Raw genomic sequence first — 23,995 nt, 5'->3', positions numbered from 1 at the left:
CATCCATCCATTGTCCATACCACTTATGCAGGGTGGAGCCTGGTGACTATCCCAGGGAGCTCAGGGCACAAGGAGGCACCCTGGACAGGGTGCCAACCCATCACAGGGCACATTGACACACACAGTCCGGACAATTTGGGAATGCTTATTAGCCTACAACGTATGTCTTTGGAATGGTGGAGGACACCAGAGTACCTGGAAGAAACCCCTGAAGCACTGGGAGAAAATGCAAACTCCGCACACACATGGTGGAGGCAGGATTCGAAACCCCAACCCCAGAGGTGCAAGGCAAACCTGCTAACCACTAAGCCACCGGCTTACTTTACATATAAAATCTAAATGGCTGTTTCATGTCTGCTTCTTCTGCTACATCCAATGGAACGCAATCATTCATTTACGGCATCTGGCAGATGCCCTTATCCAAAGTGACTTACATTTATCTCATTTATAGAGCTGAGTAATTGAGGGTTAAGTGCCTTGCTCAGGGGCCTAGCAGTGGCTTAGCAGTGCTAGGATTTGAACTCACTACCTTCCGATCAGTAGCCCAAACAACAAGTTTCAGCCTTGGCTCAAATTCATCTTAAACAGAGTTGGGTCCCTAGTCAGCATTACAAGTGTTTGAAACCTTGAACAAAGTCTTTGCAAGTTCCACCGAGTTTTGAACTCAGATCACTGGATTCAAAATCTAGAATGCTTTACCATTACACCACGTTTTCGGGAGATAGGAAGAAACCAGTGAATCCGGAGGAAACCCACAAGGACATGAGAACATGCAAAACACCATCCAGACAGTAATCAGGATTAAACCAGGGATCCAAGAGGTCCTCACTGCAGCCTGCAGTGCTATGATTCTACCCCTAAATTCTTTCCATAGGGCAAATTGAAGCTTAATGTATTAACATTAATGTATTAACATAAGTTAACAGTGTTAAAATTTTTTTTTCGTTACATTGTAGTTAAAAATGTACAGTTATCTTAGAAAAAATGTTTAAGGGATTATTGGACAGATGCTATTGAGACAGCACCATGACTGCAACCATAACAAAGCATAGTAATCATACATATCATACATTTCAGTGGGTGTGGTCGGGTAGCTCAGCTGTTAAGATGTCTGATGCTGCAGTAGTAAAAACTGGACTGCTGCTTCTGGACTTCTGGTCTATTAAGTTCTACATAACTGCTCTTTTGTAAAGTCATGCAGATGTGACTGAGAGTGGTGAGAGTTCATAGTTTCACTGCCTGAGATGTCTGCTGTGAGTGTGTGTGTGTGTGTTCAGGAGAAAAGACTGAAGCAGTGTGCAGCAGAGTAGGTGTGAGGTCAGCGTCCATGAAGGAAACTCTCTCTCTCTCTCTCTCTTGCTCTCTCTCTGTATGTGAGTTTTGATGGCCACTCTGCTCCGTGAGAGGACTCCTGTGTTCAGCTGGCTGCTTCAGAGGGCGGGAGGGTGGATGGGTATGTAGCTGTGCCCAATCTCAGCTAAGAGAGAGAGGGGGGAAAAAGGCAGAGAGAGAGAGAGAGAGAGAGAGAGAGAGAAGGAAAAACTTCTTTCACAATGCACCTTTTATCACCCAGCAAGAAGAAACCCACTTCTTCTTCTCGACTCTTCTGGATGGATGAACTCCATGAGTGCCTTTTAAGGAGCAGATAATTCTCCTCCACCTGGATCTTGTCATATGAGGAGATGATCAGCGTCGGTGAGTATTTGTCTCGTTCTGTCTTTTGTTTTCTTTTACAACAAAATGTGAAACCCAGAGGAAAAAGAAAACATTAATGAAATGCTGCCTTGAAGCAGATGTTAATCTGGGAACAGGCTGAGGTTGGACTGAAAGAAATAATGTAAATCGACATAGATTTCTATCACTTACTGGTGTACTTATGATGGTTTATAAGTTAGTAATGTTTTTTTTTTTTTTTTTTGCTTTCTAAATGGGCTAATCTCACAGTGTAATTTAACGTGGTTTAACAAGTTGTCTTTGACTAATTCTAAAAATGTCTGGTTTTCTAATAAAGTTCAAAGGTGGAATCTGGAGGTCTCTAATGATGACCTTGTGTTAATAAATTGTGATTGTAATGGTGATTCATTGGATGGCTGTAATATTTGCATCTGTAATTCTGCACAGTGATTCTGTCTTGAGGAAAGCATTGATATGTAGTATTCACAGCTATCTAGACAGAACTGCCAAATATATCATTAACATATAACAACATAAAGGAGCAGTTTGTAATTTTGGGATTTCCTCTTCCCTGCCCTCTCTGTTAAAACTGTGTACGTCTATGAGCTACCTTTTAAAGAAATGGGGGAGAGCTGAGGGCGGAGCCAATTTCTGGGTCGGAAATGTGTAAACACAGACCTGAAATAAAGAAACTAGTGAGAGCCATTACATGACACTAATGGAACTAAGATATTTTTTAAATTATATAATAGACCTAGGAACACTTTTAAAAAGTGCACTTTTAATTAATAACTAACCATTAAAACCATTTAATGGATATCTAATGGAAACTATGTCTATCTCCATTTGTATGTGAAACTCTCTCTCTCTCTCTCTCTCTCTCTCTCTCTCTCTCTCTCTCTATATATATATATATATTGCCTGGGTCCCCCACATAATCTAGGTTCGCCTCTACATCTATCTTGACAAAGAAATTCTTGTCATGCATCAAAAACAGCACATAACAGTAGCATCACATCCCGGAGTATGTATGTTTGTGGGGAAGGTTGCACGGTGAACCCCAGATACTGATTTTTATCTTAATAAGATTGGGTAAAAGACAGATTCATGTACTGCCGTGTAGGAGTGCACACTCCTCCTGGTACATTAGCGAACACATCACTCTCTCACATCCAAGAAGACAACTATACAGTATATTCAGTAATAAACATGACAAAAAATTTGCTTCGTAATGTGAATTTGTTAAGTAAGCAATAAGGACTATGTACATTTCACACTTTGAGGCTTTTTCTCTGAATGTGATGATTTAGGTTTCTATACAGAACTATACAGAACTTTTGAATATACACAAGATTGCAGATAAGATAGATTACACATAAGAAATACTGGCTGTAAAGTGCACTCATCAGAAACACATATACACATATTCACCACTTACTTGGCTGTCAACTTAAATAGTTATGTCTTTCTGGAAAACCATTCACATAAAGTATGATATTCACCCATCTGGTTAAACATCTGTGGAAAATGAAAAATAAAATATATATTTTCTAATAACCAGCAGATGGTTTGGAATGACTTAATTTTTTATATATATTATATTGTCTTATATTACATTATATTTCAATCTGAGAACAAGAGTAATCCTCTTTTTGACCTGAATTCGAATCCTCTTTTTAATCATTTTTTGACATGATGTCAGTCATCTTTCAGAAGGTTTTACTTACTCAGCAATCTAATATTACATTCAAAATGTTTAATTATGCATAGGATTATGGATGTCATGTATAGTAACACTAAAGCATGACCTTTCCTATGACATACTTCATGAGGTCTTTCTGGAGATCTGGGCACAAATCAGGGCATAATAAGGGAATACAGTATTCGCCCAGTTGGCTATAACACCATGGAAAGTAAATAATGAAATACTTCTGTAGTGGAAAAAAATAGTAAAACTCAAACTGTGTCAATAAGCAACCATGGTGGCCATGTTCAATAATCTGACTATTTAAAGAGCCACAGGCACTGAGAATATATATGGAAAGAAACATGTTCCGATATCTGAAATACATAGACACCATGCAATTTTAAGTGCAGTAGATTATGCAAATAAAATAAAAATGTATTTGATAGATGTTAAAAAAAACCCAAACACACACAAAAAAACAACCAAACAACCAAACAAACAAACAAAAAAAAATTCATGCATGTTTATCTTAGCTCAGAAATTGCAGAGTCAGCTTTACATATACTCATTTGGTAGATGCTTTTAGCCAAAGTGAGGGGGAGTTAACTGAATTGGCAAATTGACATGTCTTTAGCCCCTAAATGAACTCAATAGCATACTGTTCATACTTTTTCAGCAGTTTTATGATTGCACACAAAAGAGGTAGGGTTTTCTCAGGCATCTGGTCATGTTAATGTTTGTCAACTATGTATGTATGTATGTATGTATGTATGTATGTATGTATCTATCTATCTATCTATCTATCTATCTATCTATCTATCAAGAGGAGTGTGTGTGTGTTCATATTCACGTCAGTAATGTCTAGACCTCTGTGCTGATTCACCCTGATTAGCCCTCTCTCTTCATCTCTGTCTCTTTTGCTCTCTCTCTCTCTCTTTCTCTCTCCCCCTCCCTCAATGTTTTGCTCTCTGACTCAGCTTGTACTACAGCTGTGTGCCATTACATCAACATCACAGTCAGACTGTTTCAAAAGAAATACAGTCACCCTGCTACTGTAATAAAGGTAAATCATCGAGTCTTCTACCTCAGTCTTCTACATACAGTGTACGTACAGCATACAGTTGCCTCATCCTTATTTCTTATATTTTTGTGTATGTCTCATTCTGAATAGTTTTAGATCTTCAAGCAAAATACATCATAAAACAAAGGCAACCTGAGTAAACAAACAATACAGTTTTTTTTTTTTTTACTGAAACAAAAAAGTTATCCAACACCTATCACCAGTCTGAAAAACTAATTGTCCCCTTAAAGTTAAAATCTGGTTGTGCCACCTTTAGCAGTAATATCTGCAACCAAATAATAACTGGAGATCAGTCTTTCAGTTACTTCTAGAACTAGGATTTACTCCTATGTTTTGGATCATTGTCTTGCTGCATAATCCAGTGGACCTTGAATTTTAAACTTACAGACTTACAGACCGGACATTCTCCTTCAGGATTTTCTGGTAGAATTCATGTTTCCCTCAATTACTGCAAGTTGCACAGGCCCTGAAGCAGCAAAGCATCTACACACCATCATACTGCCACCACCATGCTTTACAATACATACAGTGCATCCGGAAAGCGCTTCACTTTTTCCACATTTTGTTACGTTACAGCCTTATTCCAAAATGGATTAAATTCATTATTTTCCTCAAAATTCTACAAACAATACCCCATAATGACAACGTGAAAGAAGTTTGTTTGAAATCTTTGCAAATTTATTAAAAATAAAAAACAAAAAAAGCACATGTACATAAGTATTCACAGCCTTTGCCATGACACTCAAAATTGACTTTTTCCATCTGCAACCATATTCCGGAACTAGTTCAATTTGGCATTAAACAATGACCCTAGCAACCCTGTGTATATACTTCATGTAGTTCCAATTATCCGTCCATCTATCCATTTTCATTTCACTTATCCTATATAGGGTCACGGGTAGCCTGGAGACTACCCCAGGGAGCTTGGGGCAAAAGGTGGGGTACATCCTGGATGGGGTGCCAAGCCATTACAGGGCACAATCACACACACATTCACAAACTACAGACAATTTGGAAATGCCAATCAGCCTACAATGCATGTCTTTGGACTGGGGGAGGAAACCAGAGTACCTGGAGGAAACCTCCAAAGCATGGGGAAAACATGCAAACTCTGTGCACATAAGGCGGAGGAGGGATTTGAACCCCCAACCCCAGACGTGTGAGGCAAACTCAATAAATTATATTATTGAGTCAAATTTTGTCTTTAATCGGAGTGTATGTTTTTTTAGATATGCTAAACTAATAGCTTTATGCCTCATCGCTTTTTAGCTAGATAAGTCTCATACTTTCAGTGTAAAACAAAAAAGCTATTTTTAGATATTGAGGTTCAGCCAGCCTGAAACTGGGTAAATCTCTAGCTGGCCTATTCCTTTAAGATGCACAGGTGCCCATCTATACTCTAATCACCTCATACAGCAATGTTTATGCATATTTGAAGCTAGTGCTGTTTGAAGCATCCCTTTGCCAGATTAAACAGGACAGCTACACACCATGTCATAATACTACCCATGTGTGTGTCCTGCAAGGGGGAAGCAGGCTTTGAAAAGGAAAATAGGTTTTTTTTTTTTTTAAGCTAAGGACCTTTTTATTTGTATGAGTCATATTGGTTTGTATCAACCAGATGGTTGTTATCCAACACTTTAATATTTGTGCTAGTACATGTAAGCATATTGCAAATCTGTCAGACTACTGTTTGGGTCAGTTGCCACTTCCTGCCATATTATACAGTGCCGTGAATAAGTATTTATCCTGATTTTTTCTATTTTGCATATTTATCAGAGTTAATTGTTTCAGATCTTCAGACAAAATTTTATATAAGACAAAGACACCTGATTAAATACAAAATATGATTTGTAAATGAAATTTTTATCAAAGAAAAAAGGTATCCAACACCAACTTGTCCTGTTTGTAAAAGTAATTCAAAAGAAATTCCTAAAAAGAGAAAGAAATTTATTATATATATTAGTCTGGAACCACAGTGAAAGCCATTTGGAACAGTGGTAAATCTTCCCAGAAGTGGATTTCCTACCAAAATACCCCCAAAACCAAATCAATGACTCATCCAGGAAGTCACTACAGAACCCAGATGAACATCTAAGGAATTGCAGGCCTTGCTCTTCTCAGATAATGTCAGCATTCATGATTCCACCATTAGAAATATACTGGGCAAAGATAGTTTCTATGGTACAGTTGCAAGGTGAAAAGTGCTGCTAATGAAAAGAACATAAAGGCTTGTCTTATACTTGCTAAAAACACCTTTATAACCCCCAACCCTTTTGGGATAATGTTCTGTGGACTTATGAACCAACAGTGCAAAATATATGGTCCTGTTACATCTGATGTAAGCATCCCACAATAAGAAAATCATACTAACAGTCAAGCATGGTGGTGGTAGAGTGATGGTGTGAGATGCTTTGCTGCTTCAGGGCCTGGACAACTTGCCATAACCATGATTTGATGGACCCATGAATTCTGCTCTGTACCAAAAATCCTGTCTGTGATCTTAATCTCAAGTTCAATTGGGTTATGCAGCATGACAGTGATAAAAAACACAATAGCAAGTCCACTTTGAATGGCTCAAAACAAAACTATGGCAGGCAGTTCATTCTCAAAAAGCCATCCAGTGCGGACAAAGCAATTCTGCAAAGAAGAGTGAGTTAAAACTCTTCCACAGCAATGTGAAAGACTAAACTCCAGTGAGCAAATGTATTTGGTAGTGGTTGTTGCTGGTAAAGGTGGCACAACCAGTTATTAAGTTTAGGGGGCAGTTACTTTTTCACATGCTTGAAATGTGTATTGCATAACCTTTTTCCTTCAATAAAGTGTGTTTACTGTGGGGGTGTTAGTTTTTCATGGCACTTTATGTTGGGAGCATGAATAAGCTGCATAATAAAGGATGGAATAATCAATAAGGCTCTCTTAATCTTGTGACATGATATAACATGCATCTTACCTCATAGCTATTGTGATATACAGCAGTCAGTTGCTCTATAAAATACATTAGGGGTTGTGTGATCGTTTGACTAGTCAACCAATAATTCAAAATAGTAATTAACTAGTTGAATATCTGTCTTTTCAGGACTTAGGTATTTATAGGCAGTTTTGAACACATCAAAATTTAACCATACGTTCGGATTCTTTCCATTGCCTATGCATGACAACTTTTTCCCAGAATCGTAAATATATCATAAAGATTCAGACTAAAGGATCTTTACAACACACCTGTCAGTGGTAAATAGTAATATTTAATTTCATCACTAGGCTACTTTCACTCTGGCTGCTCATTTTCCAATGTAATGTGGCTTTGCTGCAGTAGGGTGATGCCCCCATACATTCCCCCATATATGTACCACCATTAGTGTATTAGTCTCATATAGATCTGCAAATGCACAGTCATACATTTATAATGCATGACCCACAGAAAGCTTTGACCTTCAGTGAACAGGTCCTGCACAAAAAATGAAAGGTATGAAATCCTTTTTGCTGCAGTGTTGTTTATAAATGCAGTACCTTCATTCAGCTAAAGTTATGTTATATTATACTCACTGAAGAATGGCAGTTTTGGGGTTTGATTCAGAGCTGTCCATCTCCGCAGATGTTTCTACTGCAGTGAAATTCTAGGAAATCTGATAGATATGTAGTTACCTTATCATGCACTCCTGATGACCTTTAAAGCCCCAGGGAACTGAAATCTATGATTGCTTTATAATTATGTTAATGCTGGCCTTGTGTGACCCATATACAGTATAAATTAGGAATAACTGGTTACATTTCAATCTCTCCATGTCACAAGACTCTCTCTCCTTTTCATGTGAATTGTGCAAGGTTAATCTTGAAAGCTTGCATAATGTACACATTCCCTTTACCAAACAAAAGGCAGATGCTGGAGAGAGGGAAAATGGCATGATATAATTGGGTATTTTTAAAGCCCTTGTTCAGTGACAGTTAAAAGTCATATGCTGTATAGAGGCAGAAAAAGTGTCTGAACTTTAGTCTAAGATTACTGATTAATTTACTTTTTTAATGCTTTTAAAAATATGAATACAGGTATTTAATAGTGCACAGTAGTGATGGGAATTTTTACTTTTTTCAGTGAGTCAGATCATTTGGCTCAGCTCAAGTATAAGAGTTGACTCTTTTTGTGTCCAAACAGACATTTTTTCCAAAACCAGACAAACTTTGCAATATTTTGACCACTGGTCAATTTTGGTTAACCCAAAATAACATTACTTTGCATTGCACTTTACAAAATATATTTAAACAGCTTTAACCAATTGCCTCCCCTAACACACTTCACTGTATCTGTGTACATCTACAAGAAGCAGTGCAGAGGATCCTCCCTATCATGTCAAACATCAAACATGTGTCTCATCAGTCTTACGTACAAACAGCTCAGCTAAAGGTAGGCAGAAGCAAGGAAGCAATAAACTGCAAGAGTTACATCATTGCCTAACTCTACAAGAAAGGGAAACAAGCTCAAGTGAGTCAGTTCTCAACATTCACATAAAAGATCCCATTCACAAAGCCAACTTGTTTGAGAATGACACATCAAGACATGAGCTACCAAGTTAAAAAAACATCAGTTTTGTTTAAGGTTGTCCCTAAACTGGCCAAGACCATGAACATCACTATTGCCTGATGGTTGATTTACTGTTTTACTTGAGTGAGGTAACAGGTCGGAAGTCTCTGGGATGTCAATCAAGAATCCTTATTAAAATACTAGGCTATGCCCAGACATTTGGACATCTCTGGCATCATTCGTTCTTTAATTAATTTTTAGTAACTGATTTACTTTAGTCTGGATGCAGTGAATATGGAGATTATCCCTGGAACACTGGACATGAGGCAGGAATATATCATTGATGGGACATCATAGTGGTGTTATACAAAAAATAGTAATATTAAATTCTATGTTCTCTGTGTGACTTTGGAAGCTGCTTCAGTGTTTTGGTCATCTAATATTATGTTTCGAAGTATGATGCCACACATCATAAAGGTGGAGCTTTCAGAAAGTTTCAGGTTTCCAAATGGTAATTACAAGTTCAACAAAAACTTTAATGGTTTTTACAAGCCGAATATTGGAATTACCATATTTCTAACATGATACACACACACTATAAAAACTAAACCCTTTCTAAAAGGCTTCATGTCTTGTGTTCCCATCGCTCAGGAACTGAGAGCATTATGTAAAAAGAAGTCAAATAAGCTATGAAATGGCAAAAGTAAGGAAATCTTTTGGTATATCAAAAGATTCCTTCCAAGACTTCCTGAAAATATGGCCCAGGGCCTAAAATTGTCCCTGGATTATCTGGTAGAAAGTTCCAGGTAAACTCAAGCTAAACTCAAGCTAAATGGCAACTGTGACCAAATTACAATAATACAATTCTGAGCAAAATAAAAGGTGTTAAAATAAGAGATGAAGAAATGTTTAGGGAACACTATAAAATGGGGGCTGATTCGCCACAAATATTTATTATGTTTATGAGAGTATGAGCTCCAGATAAGCCTTTTGAGTCTCTATTCTCTAAACAACACCATGTTCCAGCTTCCAGTGCACAGTAAATTTCACTTCAAACATTCACATTTTCCAGTCAAGTCATACTCATGAGGCAACACACACTTCCACACTTTCCTTTTTTTATTCCCCTGAACATGGTGGAGAAAAGAAAAGTGCTTTTATCTCAGCCTGCAGTCTCCTTGCTTCCAGAGACCACTCTGGATCGAGGAGGATATCAGGACAGGATACCTAACTGAATTTTCTAATTGCTTTCTCTCTCCTGCTCTCATTCTCTCTCTCTCTCTCTCTCTCTCTCTCTCTCTCTCTCTCTCTCTCTCTGCAGAGCGGCCCCCTCCATTAGCAGCCATGTGTAGTGGGAGAGATCCTCCCTCAGCAGCCATCATGCCTCTGAGAGCCACTCAGACACAGCAGCGGCTAAATGGGAGAAGAACCAGGAGGATGGAAAGGGCCAACACAGGACAAAGCTCCAAAAAGCTGGCCATCATCTCCCGATCTCTCCTTATCTGCAGCTCCAGGAGCAGCGATGACACCTCTAGCCCAGAAGAGAGGTATGGATACGAGAACTGGAAAGAAGGGTACCAAGGAGACCCTCTGGAGGCCAACACTGGACATCTGGAAATGAATTTTAGCAGGAGTGTTAGCCTACAGGGATCAAAGTGGAGTGAGGATGCCAAGAAGAACTTAAGGAGGTCATTTTCCATCAAGGTAGGACCATAAATTTCTTGTGCTACAGATTTTGAGCTGTTGGTTGAGCTTCAGCTCATAAGGTGAATGACGAAAGGCATGCTTTTGGTGTTATATTAATTTCACTGGTTTATTGGAAATTATTTAGAAACAGAGCAACACTATAATCATCTCTTGAATTAATTTTTACAGTGATGTGTCAGTTCACCCAAAAGTAAACATTACCATAGTAAATCATTAAAAATGCATGAAGCTCCTCATTAGTCACTGCAAGCTCTAATCAATTATATTAAAATCTGATTAATCTCATTAAGGGCAGATGGATATAATAAAACATCTCTTAATTCTAATAATTAGTCTCTAGTGATATAGATTGGTAGCAGAATTGTTTCATTCTCTTCAGAGCACGTTTCAGAACATCACTATTAACTAACATTGTTTATAAACATATATTTATATTTAAAAAAAAAGTAGTGCAGAGCTATTTTTTTTCCTCCATGAATCAGAATCACATGGCATGTGTGTTTGGAGGATTGTGTCTCTGCTCTACCCATTAGACCTGCACAAAAGAGCACTTGTTATAGTCTGTAGGGAATTGGGAACTTGTGCAGGTCTCATAAGACATTTGGGTGATGTCATGGAGGCCAGAGGCAATACGAGTCCCAAAGTCATATCGTGCTGACTGGTTTCTAGTCACCCAGGTGTACTAAAAATGTAAAATATCAATAGGAATATACTTCAAATATATTTTTCTCATATGAATAATTGTTGCACACCTATATTTAATATATATGGTATATATAATAATATATATTATTATATTTTTTGATAAACCTGTGTTTTGTTTGCAATTGTTTGATATCCATGAGAGCATAGTATTTTTGTGTGTGTGTGTGTTTTTTTTTTAAACAAAAGATCAAAAGGTTAAACAATAAAGACAATTATTTTGCTCATATTTACCAAGGGTGCCAATATTAGTGGAGACCACTGTATACTTGTATATTAAAAGTGTCACCATAACCAATCAGAATTGAACAGCACTTCTAGCCCCACCCTTAGTTAGTAAGCAAGTGGCATTAGTTAATAAGTAATTAAGCAAGTTTTAGCAATTTATGAAGCACATTAAAACAATGAAAGCTGACCAAAGTGATGCATATAAAGACTGTTCCAGACCTGACCACAGTCACTGCAAATGCACAGTCACCCTTCAGCTAAAATCATGGAACAGCCAAAAGGTCTTGTTTATGTGACTCTTGCGCAGGTACCAAATACATGTAGCACTGGATCACTGGCTGATGAAGAAAGTGCTGTTTTTTTTTTAAGGTCCAGTAAAAAGTCCAGCATTTTGTACAGTGGACCAAATTTGTCCAGAGACACTGCTGTTACCATTTAATATCAGTTTATAAGCTATATGAGTAAGATAAGAAGAATGGATGCTACCTACTTTTTGTCTAAATGCACAGAAAACTGATTTACTGTAGGCTTTTTATGAGACCCGAATGAAAGACTCAACAGTTGTATTCAATTTTATGCAACCACAGCAATAACGTGACCTTCCAGCTAGCTTTCCTCTATGAAGAGTTCATTATCACGTGGCCTCGTTGTAAGTGCTCTAATAAATGCTCAGGCTTGTGGATTGTGCTGTAATAAAGCAAAGCTATTAAAGCTGCATTTCACACTTGTCAAAGTGTTGGGGGGGGGCTGGGGCAGTGAAAGTGGTCTCTGTATGACAGAACATAGTACCACCCTTGTTTGAGTTTTCAGGTGGTTTGTATTGTGGCAGGAAAGCAGTTTCTGGAGAATGTGCATTGCCACCAGGGAGGAGTGCGGGCCGCTCAGACCTCAAGTGGCTGATAACGACCTCCAGACTGGTGACAATATAGTCACTGTGCGAAACGGAGGCCAATTACACAGGTAATAAAAAAAACCCCAATATAATCTGATCATCAACCTAGCATTCTTTTCTATTACATTTGGGGGATGCTGTTTAATGGTTTGTGTAAATATATGCACACACGCACATACAGGCCCACAGGCTCACACACAAACACACACACATACACTTGTGCACTCACATAAATCCAAGAGGACTAATGGACATTATGCGCTCTTTTCTCACTCTCTAGGGACACTTACATCCACTATGGTGAGAGGCCGGCCCCATTTAATGGGCAGGTTTTAAATGGCCACACAAAACTCGAGTCAGAGAAACAATCAGCAATGAGAACTAACCCCAGAACAGCTAGTGCTGAGGTAAGCCACTGGATTCACCACTTCTCCCATGTTAGCATTACAACGATACTAATCTATGCCCTTTTTCAAGAGTGTAGCTGAAAAAGCTAGTCCTTTATCAGTATGACAGAACCAAATGCACTTAAACCACATCAAAGCATTGGACTCTGCTACTGAAGGAGATCCCTTAATTTCTGAGCTAATTGTTAATGTTCAAGCGATTTTTCCACTAACAAAACCTCTGTTGTCATTAAATAAAAAAAATGCCTGGACTCAAATAATCTGCTGTTCATTTGACTATAAAAATGAATCAGATGGGTTAGATAAAAACATGTGCAGACAAACATCAGCATTTACTAAAACTTGAATAAAAGCAGTGTGTGAGGGGAATTTGTTAGCAAGCTAACAAACATATTTGAAGAAACTGGGCTAGCTGAACAGGCAGAACTTTGACCTCCAATCCTGATATTGTGTTGAAGATGCACAAAATCCAGTTTAGTCCAGCTGGAGTGGGATGAAGATTTCTTGCAAACAATACAATACAATTTCTGTTCTGAGCTGTTACTGTTAATTTTTACCAATCACTTCCAGAGCAACATTAATGAAAAGGGTGCCATTATTGAAATGTGGTAAACTCTTGATGTGTTTGTGACTAGGTGTGACCAGTTAAAAAATATAAGCAAGATACTCTTCATGTATTGTGTCAGTTGAAATCCTTATCAACATGAATTTCTTTGCTTTTCCCTAAAGGTTTTCAGCTCATGTGAAAACAATGGGCTACTACTTAATATTAATTCAGCAGACTCTGTGACCTACAGGAAGGAAGTATTTGGAAACAATTGTAACTTAAAGGTAAGTAATACCTTCTCTTTCACACAATATATACTATTCACTCATAGTATATACTTTACTATATGTAATAAATATGCACTGTTGAAAGTACAGACAGACAAATTAAAGGAAAGACTGGAAAATACCTAATAAGACAATTTATGATTTTTCCCCCCTTCAACTTGTCTCCTGTCTCTATGAGTTTTGTTTGGAATTTGTACACTCTTGATACACTGTATGGCCAAAGGTTTGTGGACACCTGACCATCACACCCATATGTATTAATTCCAAAACCATGGACGTGGAGACATTAACATGGAGTTGGTTCCCCCTTTGTGCTTATGATAACCTCCATTCTTCTGGGAAGGCTTTTCACTAGATTGTGGAGCATGGCTGTGGGAATTTGCTCATTCAACCACAAGAGCTTAGTGGGATTGAGGTCAGTGCTTGAGCCATCTGAGTTGTTCCACACCAGCCTTGGCAAACCATGTCTTTATGAACCTCACTTTGTGTGCAGGAACATGTCATGCTGGAACAGGTTTGGGCCCTTTAGTTCCAGTGAAGGAAAATTGTAATGCTACAGCAAACAAAGACATTCTATACAGTTGTGTGCTTTCAACTTTGAGCCATCAGTTTGGGAAAGGGCTACATATGGGTGTGACGGTCAGGTGTCCACATACTTTTGGCCATATAGTGTATTTTTTGCTTATGTAATAAGAGTGTTTTTTTAAATAAATTGATTTTTAATTGTAACTGGTGTAAATAAGTGGTGTATAACTGTTATTAACTGTGTGTGTATGTGTGTGTGTGTGTGTGTGTGTGTGTGTGTGTGTGTGTGTAAAGAAGCCCATTATAGAAGTAACGGAGGTCAACAAAAACTGTGAGACAGAAGTTACTGAAGAGACAGCTTGCATGAGGAATCGTTCCAACTCTACGAGTAATAATCATACACACAGACACACACACACACACACACACACACACACGCATTGCATGCATACAATTATTAATTTACAAAATTCTGTTATATATTTATATAACCCTCAGGCTTATTTACAGACAGCCACATTCATTTCTCTTTTTGTTTTGCCCAGTTTATTTGTAGCGTTGCCTCTGTAGCTCTTCCCCAATAATGTGATACATCTTTATGTAAATGCTCTCTCCCTCTTCTGTCAGGTGTTCACCCATACTGGATTGGAGATTTGGATGCCATCATTATGAAAACACAAGCACTGTTTCCCTGTCATGTTCACACTGCCACTGGACTTTACGGAAACAGGAAGTCTCTTTCTCAACAACTGGAGTTTCCTCCCAGCGTTCCACAGGTGTGACAGTGAGATTATACAGTGCTCACAGAGGTTAACCCATACATACTGTTCAGGTAGAAATGACCCATGAAGGAGTACTAAAAGTGATTTCTATCAATATTGAGCTTGGTACAACTCCTCACATTGGGAGAACATGGAAAATTCAACACAATTCAACAGCAACACAAGCTCAGAATTAAACCACTGGAGGTGTGAGTTGGCAACGCGACCCATGGTGTCACTGCATGAATTATTATACATGTAAGAGCAGCCCAAGGAGTAGATGATAGGTGTTGTCACGGATATCCCCGCTACCCAGTGATGATTTCTGATTGGCATAGATGGCCTCCTTTACTGCTGTTGTCTTCTCTGTTCATTATGGGTGCAATGATGTCTTCAAGGGTCCTTGGTCCACAAGGTGTAGGTGGAATGCTGCATCCTGTGCTGATGAATTTCTCTCTTGTCTTGGAACATGAAGTGTTATGAACTGTTTTGCGTTACCAATGTGCAAAATTGTGCATTGCACTTGACTCAGTGGCAGTTCAGAATGAAATGCAAAGTAATGGCCATGTCACTTAGGACTACAGATGTGATCTAGATAAGTCAGCTCAGAGTTATCAGCTTTGCCATGAACAATCAGCACTGAAAAATTGTGTTTACAATAAATTATCTGATGCTGAAATGACCTGTAGTCCAACAGGTAGATACCATTGTACTGCTCCACTTAATGTGATAATAATACAGACAATCTAACCATAGACTATCTCAGCAGGTGGTGGACTCGGATAAGATTCTCTGTTAATTGAAAGACTATTTAGTCCTCACATTTGCTTAGACTAACATACAGTCTCATGCAAAAGGACAAGTCTGACTAGAATGAGAATTGATTGCTATTTAGATACCGAGCTATCTAGTAACTTAACATTTCCCACCTAAATTATAAATCATTACCTTGATACGATTGTTGTAAATTGTTAGAATGTGATATGTTAAAACAGTACCTTTGTAATGTGTTGGTGATACACAGACTGTTGTAATTTTTGGGTTCTGCAGCCTCTTGTTTTTTTTTTTTTCTCATGAAACAGATCAGACTACATGGTGTGTTGAAACACACTGTGTTTCACAATGTAGTGCTCCACTTGTGTTTTGAATTACAACAGAATGCTATGTTTACTGAAGATCTTTCAGAGCCTTTCTGATACCCCTGGCACAGAGTTGATAACAATGTTGTTCTGCTTGCTTTGTTTTCCTTCTTTGGGTGTTTGTCTGTTCCTGTTGTGTTCTAGTCGCTGTTTTGACAAGAGCCCAATTTGAGTAACTGCAAGCTATTGTCAGATTTTTGCATTCCAACAAGAGAACAACCAACTCTGATCACTGTGGGAGGTCTGCAATAACATCTACCATCTATTTACAATTCCATGCTTACATGTTTACCCCAGCAGCTTTGTGCTGTTATATGCTGGTATATAGGTGAATCATGCACTGTTTTACTAACTGGGATTTCACACCTTTCTGTAGAACTGATTTTCTTATTTGAATAACAGGTCTTATCCTCCAGACTATGAGACATTCAACACCTGGATAACTGAAAACCTTCAAAAAAAAAGTCACTGATATGAGACTTGTGTCTGCTATATAACGTGTTTAGCTGGTTCTGTGTGAAAAAAAATATGTGTGTCATGCTGGTTTGGTTGGACGTTGACTTGTTTATATATGATCTTTCACAGGCTGTGCCAAGACCTTCTCGCTCACTCAGTTCAGCACATCTGGTCCATTCCAGCAGCAGTGTTCAGGCCTTCATCATCTGTAATATAGTCTTAATGAAGGCACCTGGCAAGGTAATCTAGGTTGCATGAACACACATTCACATGTACACACTCTACAGAATAAAGATCGAATACACACTATTACTTGCTAATATTCTGACCAATACATAGAACTCTGGGAATGTAGCCTCTGATACCTGTAGATTCTCTTACATTCTGTAGTTATAGATGTTTGTGCATAATAATTTCCTTCTATAATAACTGCAAGTCTGTTATTTTCTGTGATCCTATGATCCTATCCTTACTGTGTTGCCTAATTATTTTCTATAATATGAACCAAACCTGAACCCCAATGTTTTTCTTGAAATATGCATCGTTTCTTCTAGGGTCTAGGTTTCAGTATAGTAGGAGGCAGGGACAGCATGTATGGTCCAATGGGAATCTATGTAAAGACCATTTTTCCTGGTGGAGCAGCTGCAGCAGATGGACGTCTGCAGGAAGGTACAGATCAATTAAAACACTTCAGACATTAATGGACCAATGCTTGATTGATGCATTTGAGCTTGTATATTCAGTTTGATTAAGTATGTCCATTAAACACTGTTGGGAGGAATAGTGTTACTGAAAATATGATGTACATTATTTAAAGAACCTCCAATAGCTGTGTAATTGTCTGATTTTTGTTTTGCAGGAGATGAGATTCTGGAGCTGAATGGAGAGTCTCTGCATGGTCTTACTCATGAAGATGCCTTACAGAAGTTTAAAGTGAGCTCTTCACAATCTACATTCCTTTCTTCATTTGCATAGTAAAAAATAGCCTGAATGTTTGGATTAGTTTGGTATTATCAAGATTTATTACATCAATCTTTGATGCAGCCTTTGTTTTGAGCCTTGTTTTGAACACTAATACATCCAGTTATCCATCCATCCATTCATCCATCCATCCATCCATCTGTCCATCCATGCAGCTATCCCTTCATCCATCCATCCATGTTACCTTCCTGAACATTTGAACAACATTAGAAACTACATGAAATTAGAAATTACATTCATTAATTCATTCATTTATTTATTCATTCATTTATCTACCCATCCATCCATCCATTCATCCATCCATCTATCTATCCATCCATGTAAAAAAAAAAAAGATAACCATTAGAAATTACATCTATCCATCCAGCTATATTAGATAACTCTAAATTTGCCTCACAACATTGAACCAAGGGCAGTACATGACGCAGTGGGCAGCATTCCAGGATTGATCCTAGCCTCAGGTTACTGTCTCTTGTTATGCCACGGCCAGCAGAGGGCACTGCGGCACGGCTTCTGACTGGTCACGTGACTCTTTTGTTTTCGTTCGCTTCCCGCTTGGACATTGAATTAAGTTTGATCATGTCTCTGATTTGCCCAGGTGTCCATGTTTTGGTTTGATTAGGTTTGCTATTTAAACCCCCCGTGTGACTGCGCACTTCGCGCAGTATTATAGTTGGTATAGTTTGTACCAAACGTCTGATGCGTTTCCCGTTTATGGTTGATTACGATAGTGAATGCGTTAGCATGTTAAGCGGTCTCGTTTCATGCCCTGCTCTAGTTTCAAGCCACGATACCAGTTTCTTGTTTTCCTGGTGAAGACCGCGTTTCCTGTGTTTGTTTGTCTACTGTTAATAAAGACTTTGACCTGCACCTGCATCCGCCTCCAGTCTACGTTTTGTAACACTCTGAGGGTTTCCTCTGGTTCTTTGGTGTCCTTCCACCTCCCAAAAACCTACCAGTAGGTGGATTGTCTATGTTAAATTGCCCTAGTGAGAACGTGTGTGTGCATGCTGTGCTGCTATGAAGTGGCGTCCCTGCTACTCTAACCCTTCCCTGCAAGTTTTCATTCCAGACAATCAGCAGCCATACCTGATTCCATTAGTTAATTTATCTTGGTCACTAGACATCCTGTTTGGCTGAACCTAATACCTGCAGCCACATCTGCCTGTATGGCATTGAAGAACCCAGAATATATTAGGATAACACTGAAGATAACATAATCCACATCATCCATCTGTATTTCTATCCATCTACTGTATCTATACATCATCTGTACATCCATCTTTGCTTTTTACCAGGCTACTCTAAATTTTCCTTACTAAGCATATTGGAACACCATCGATCAAACTGCAGTTCATGTACATCCATCTATCCATTTGTCCATGTATCCATCATCGTTCAAATCCATTTTCCTCCCTCTCTCTCTGTGTGGTTTCTGAAGCAAGTGAAGAAAGGTCTGCTGACGCTGGTGGTAAGGACCAGGTTGGGTGCTGTAGTTGGCAGTCAGACTCAGGTGGCCCAGCTATGCCGCTCCAAGTCTCTGAGCTCCACCACAGGTATCAGCAGAGCCAGTGATGAGCTGGCTGAATTCCCAAACTTGACCACTCATGCCAAGCCTAGAGACCGCATCATGATGGAAATCACGCTGCAGAAGGGTCAGTATAAGTGTGTGTTAAAGCAATGGACATTAACAAATATTAATAGTCATGTGGAAAAAAATAAGTATGCCCCATGGAAATTTATATATATATATATATATATATATATATATATATATATATATATATATATATATATTACATATTTGTTCAAGCAAACATTTGATCCTCTTTGAAAAGTGACTATTAACAAAGTTGATAAACTCTGTCAAATGACATAAAATGTACATTTTGTAGAAATTTTCACAATTTAAATCAACAATAAAACAGATCAGTCACATGGAAAAAGTAAGTACACCCCTATATTTATCACACTTTCAAATCTATAAAATTAGAATCAGGTGTTCAAGATTGGGTGCCAGTGATTAGAACCTGCTGAGGGAGTGCAGGTAGAAGCATGTGTATGTCTGGAAAGGGATTGAAAAAGATCTCCAAATTATTTGAAATACATCATTCCACTGTAAGGAAAATTATCTAAGTGGCGCAGATTTCAAACAACTGCCAATTTGATCTTCGATCAAAAAGTGCAGGCTGTATGTTGGTACCTCGAATAGTGAAGGCTACAGCAGGGGGAAGAGCTTTCTCTTACAAAGCCCCACAGTTATGGAACAACCTTCCCATTAGCGTTCGGGACTCAGACCCAGTCTCAGTGCCCAGCCTGAACACACATTTGTTTAGTCAAGCCTTTTGTGAATAGTTTTTTCTTAGGTAAAGGATCAGATCTAGAGGGCTCATGGGCATAGAGTGTTGTGGTGAACTGGGATGTATGGATGCTGTCGCCCCCCCCACTCTCACATGTTCACCCAGGTTTGTTGATGGTGGAGTGGCTGGCCGTCTTATTTCCCAGGGAGCCCTCATGTCTGTGTTACCTTCTGGCTCTCCCTTTTACCTATGCTGTCATCGATAATCTTGCCTGAGTTTTCAAGGAGTTCTCCCTTGCCACCATCACCTCTGGCTTGCTCATTAGGAACAAATTAATACATTTAAAATATATATCCTGAATTTATATATTTCTGTGGAGCTGCTTTGGTTAAATGTCCATTGTTAAAAGCACTATACAAATAAAACTGAATTAAACTAAATTTGTCCCGGACTGGTCGTCCTAGCAAATTAAGTCCAAGAGCAGACCTTCTGATGAAAAAAGAAGTCTCCAAGAACCCCCAAATTTAACCACAGGATCGGCTAGTAAGTCTTGCAACTGTTAGTGTCAAAGTGCATGCTTCTACAATCAGGAAAAGATTGCACAAATTTGACCTGCATGGGAAAAAAGCCTTTTCTATCTAAAAAGAACATTAGAGCAAGACCAGAGTTTGCCAGTGAGCATATAGGCAAAGACCAGGCCTTTTGGAATAATGTGCATCAAAGATTGTTTAGCCACAGTAACAGCAGACATGTTTGGTGCTGAACAAACACAGCTTTTCAGGAGAAGCACCTCATACCAACTATGAAGCATGGTGGTGGAAATGTTATAGTTTGGGGTTGCTTTGCTGCCTCAGGGACTGGACAGCTTGCAGTCATTGATTCAACTATGAATTCTGCACCATATCAAAGAATGCTTGAAGATAATCTGAGACCATCTGTCCAAAAGTTGGAGTTGAACCTTTCAACAGGATAATGATCCTAAGCACACTTGCAAATCCAACAAGGAATGGCTCAAAAACAAGAAATGGAGGGTTATGGAATGGCCTAGTCAAAACCTGGATTTGAATCCCATTGAAATGTTGTGAGGGGATTTGAAATAAACCTCTCAAACATCTTCCAACTGAAAGAAAATTGCATGGAGAGTGGGCAAAAATTCCAGCAAGCCTGGTGGATAAATATGCAAAATGCCAACAATAGCTCTCACCAGAGCCATATCTCCCTGCAGTTCTTGCCTGGTTTCCCACTGAAGCTAAGCAACATTGAACCTGGCCAGTACCTGGATGGGAGACTTCTTGGGGAAATCTAAGGTTGTTGCTGGAAGTGGTATTAGAGAGGCCAGCAGGGGGTGTTCGCCCATTGGTCTGTGTGGGGCCTAATACCCCAGTATAGTGACGGGGACACTATACTGTAAAAACAGCACTGTATTTTGGATGAGATGTTAAACTGAGGTCCTGACTCTCTGTGGTCATTAAAAATCCTAGGACACATCATACAAGAGTAGGGGTACACTCCAGTGTACTGGCAAAATTCCCTCACTGGCCCTTCTCTATCTTGGCCCCTTAATAATCCCCATCTCTGAATTGGCTACATCAATCTCTCCTCCACACTAGTAGCTGGTTTCTGGTGGGTGTTTTGGCACACTGTGGCTGCCATCACATCATCCAGGTCCATTTTGTACACTAGTGGTGGTTGAGGAGATTTCCCCCTCATACTACAGCATGTAAATTGCTTTGAGTGTCTATAAAAGCACTATATAAATGTAACTGTAAGTAGCCCACAAGAAGTTATTTCTGCTGAAGGGGCCAATATTAACTTCTGAGGCCAAGAGTATACTTACTTTTACTGTATATATTTACTGTATATATTATATTTCTGTTATTATCTTGTGGTTTTGTTCAAGTATATCAACTTTATTAATAGGCACTGTTAATTGTCCAAATATGTCAAAAAAGCCAACAATTTCCATGGGATGTACTTATCTTTTCACACGACTGTATGACTTTTGCAGCAGTATGGATGACAGAGTGTGTGTGTGTGTGTGTGTTTGTATAGAGGTTGGTGTGGGCCTTGGTATTGGGTTGTGCTGCGTTCCGTCTGCTGAAGGTGGTTCTGGCATCTACATTCACACATTGTCACCAGGTTCAGTGGCACACATGGATGGGCGCTTGAGGTATGGGAACTAATTTGCATGGCATGGAATAAATAATTAAATAATTATTTAATGGGTGTATAATAATAAACATCTAGAACCGCACCTGAAAATTTTTTTTAGATTACTTTCTTTTCTGCCTGTCAATATTCTGGTCTCATTTTATGTGTTTTTCAGATGTGGAGATGAGATTGTCGAGATTAATGACACCGTGGTTTGCAACATGACACTCAATGATGTGTACACAGTTCTGAGTCACTGCAGCCCAGGACCAATTCAGCTCATCATCAGTCGACACCCTGACCCTAAAGTAGGTTTTGTCAGCTAATCAGTAATCTATACATGTAAAGCTTTTTGCACAGTTGTAAATGGTTCTACAGTGTATACTATGTGTCTACACTGTGTCTATCTACTCTCAATATTTAATCAATAATCTGTATGAAAGATTCAAAACATGATTACAATTTTATTATTACAGTATGTGCATCATCAATACTGACATTGATTTGAACTGGCCAGTGATTATACCCATAGTAAATTCAGCAAAAAAAGAAACGCCCCCTTTTCAGGTGACTGTATTTTAAAGATAATTTTGCAAAATCCAAATAAGCTTTACAGATCTTTATTGGAAAGGGTTTAAACATAGTTTTGCATGCTTGTTCAATGAACCATAAACAATTATTGCACATGCACCTGTGGAACAGTCCTTAAGACACAGACGGTTTACAGGCGGTAGGCAAATACACAGTTACAGTAACTTAGGACACTAACGAGACCTTTCTACTGACTCTGAAAAACACCAGAAGAAAGATGCCTAGGGTTCCTGCTCACCTGCCTGAACATGCCATAGACCTGCTGCAGGGAGGCATGAGGACTGCAGATGTGTCTGCAATGTAAGACGCCTAAGACAGTGCTACAGGGAGACAGGAAGGACAGCTGATCGTCCTTGCAGTGGAAAATTACATGTAACCATGTGTCCCCCCCAGACGTGATGGAGAACTTGCAAATGCCTTGGTGGAAGAGTGGAGTAACATCTCACAGCAAGAACTGACAAATCTGGTGCAGTCCATGAGGATGAGATGCACTATAGTACTTAAAGCAGCTGGTCATCACACCAGATACTGACTGTTACTTTTAATATTGACAACCCCCCCCCCACCCCCCCATTCAGGGATTCTTTATTCCTTTTCTGTTCCTCAAACATCTGTGAAACTTGTTCAGTTTATGTCTCAGTTGTTGAATCTTTTTATTTTAATACAAATATTTACACATGTTAAGAAATTTGCTGGAAATAAATGCAGTTGAATGAGAGAGGACGTTTTTTTTTTACTGAGTTTATATACCAAAGTTTGTAGGCTTGTACATCTAAACAATCAGTGTGAGCTTTTATCACATGCCTTAAATGTTGTACACTGACATGACTCTCATTATTTCTTTAACATTATTTTTTGCTTAACGTACTTTCCTCATTGCATTTTTTTCAATGATGGAATTCATGACATCAGGACTGCTGTTATTTAATCACTTAGTTTTATGTTCTGTATTCCTGTAAATGATTACATACTTTGTGAGTTGCTCTGCTGTATTTCATTTAGACCTGCCTAGGGACTACATATGGGGCCATTAGACAAACTCTGGTGCATCTCTTGTAATACTGATTGATGTCAACATTCCTGTTGATGCAGTGATTGATTTTCCATGTCAAATAAATTATAACAAATTCAATTTTAAAGTCATTTTGTATATTTGTCTGTGTCCAGGTTTCTGAACAGCAGCTGAATGAAGCCATTGCTCAGGCAGTAGAGAACAGCAAACTGAAGAGAGACAAGAGTCATTGGAGTATGGAGGGTAAGTATGATTCAGCATGGCTAAGCATAGGCTGTGATTATACACATTTTTTATATAAAAATGCATCATAGTTAAAAAAAAAATCTCCCTCTCTAATGAAATAAG

General features: G+C 38.7%; 1 protein-coding gene across 2 annotated transcripts in view; it reads left to right on the top strand.

The window, feature by feature from the left end:
• Positions 1 to 1,543: 1,543 nt before the first annotated feature.
• Positions 1,544 to 23,995, top strand: part of il16 (interleukin 16) — a 33,101-nt gene continuing 10,649 nt past the window's right edge. The window contains exons 1-15 of one of the 2 annotated variants that reach the window (XM_053634449.1): positions 1,616 to 1,695; positions 4,339 to 4,424; positions 10,283 to 10,665; positions 12,428 to 12,558; positions 12,771 to 12,897; positions 13,627 to 13,728; positions 14,551 to 14,644; positions 14,884 to 15,032; positions 16,742 to 16,852; positions 17,167 to 17,281; positions 17,472 to 17,545; positions 19,035 to 19,248; positions 21,946 to 22,063; positions 22,220 to 22,352; positions 23,803 to 23,890. In XM_053634449.1, the coding sequence (XP_053490424.1) occupies positions 10,306 to 10,665; positions 12,428 to 12,558; positions 12,771 to 12,897; positions 13,627 to 13,728; positions 14,551 to 14,644; positions 14,884 to 15,032; positions 16,742 to 16,852; positions 17,167 to 17,281; positions 17,472 to 17,545; positions 19,035 to 19,248; positions 21,946 to 22,063; positions 22,220 to 22,352; positions 23,803 to 23,890 (1,816 nt within the window). In that variant the 5' untranslated portion in view covers positions 1,616 to 1,695; positions 4,339 to 4,424; positions 10,283 to 10,305. Of the gene's footprint in view, positions 1,696 to 4,338; positions 4,425 to 10,282; positions 10,666 to 12,427; positions 12,559 to 12,770; positions 12,898 to 13,626; positions 13,729 to 14,550; positions 14,645 to 14,883; positions 15,033 to 16,741; positions 16,853 to 17,166; positions 17,282 to 17,471; positions 17,546 to 19,034; positions 19,249 to 21,945; positions 22,064 to 22,219; positions 22,353 to 23,802; positions 23,891 to 23,995 lie in introns of both variants that reach the window. The other variant, XM_053634448.1, reaches the window with a different exon arrangement.

This window comes from Ictalurus furcatus, chromosome 10, assembly GCF_023375685.1.
Source record: "Ictalurus furcatus strain D&B chromosome 10, Billie_1.0, whole genome shotgun sequence".
In the NCBI taxonomy this organism is placed as follows: Eukaryota; Metazoa; Chordata; class Actinopteri; order Siluriformes; family Ictaluridae; genus Ictalurus; species Ictalurus furcatus.
The sequence above is the reverse complement of the archived record's forward strand: the minus strand, read 5'-3'. Positions and strand labels throughout refer to the sequence as shown.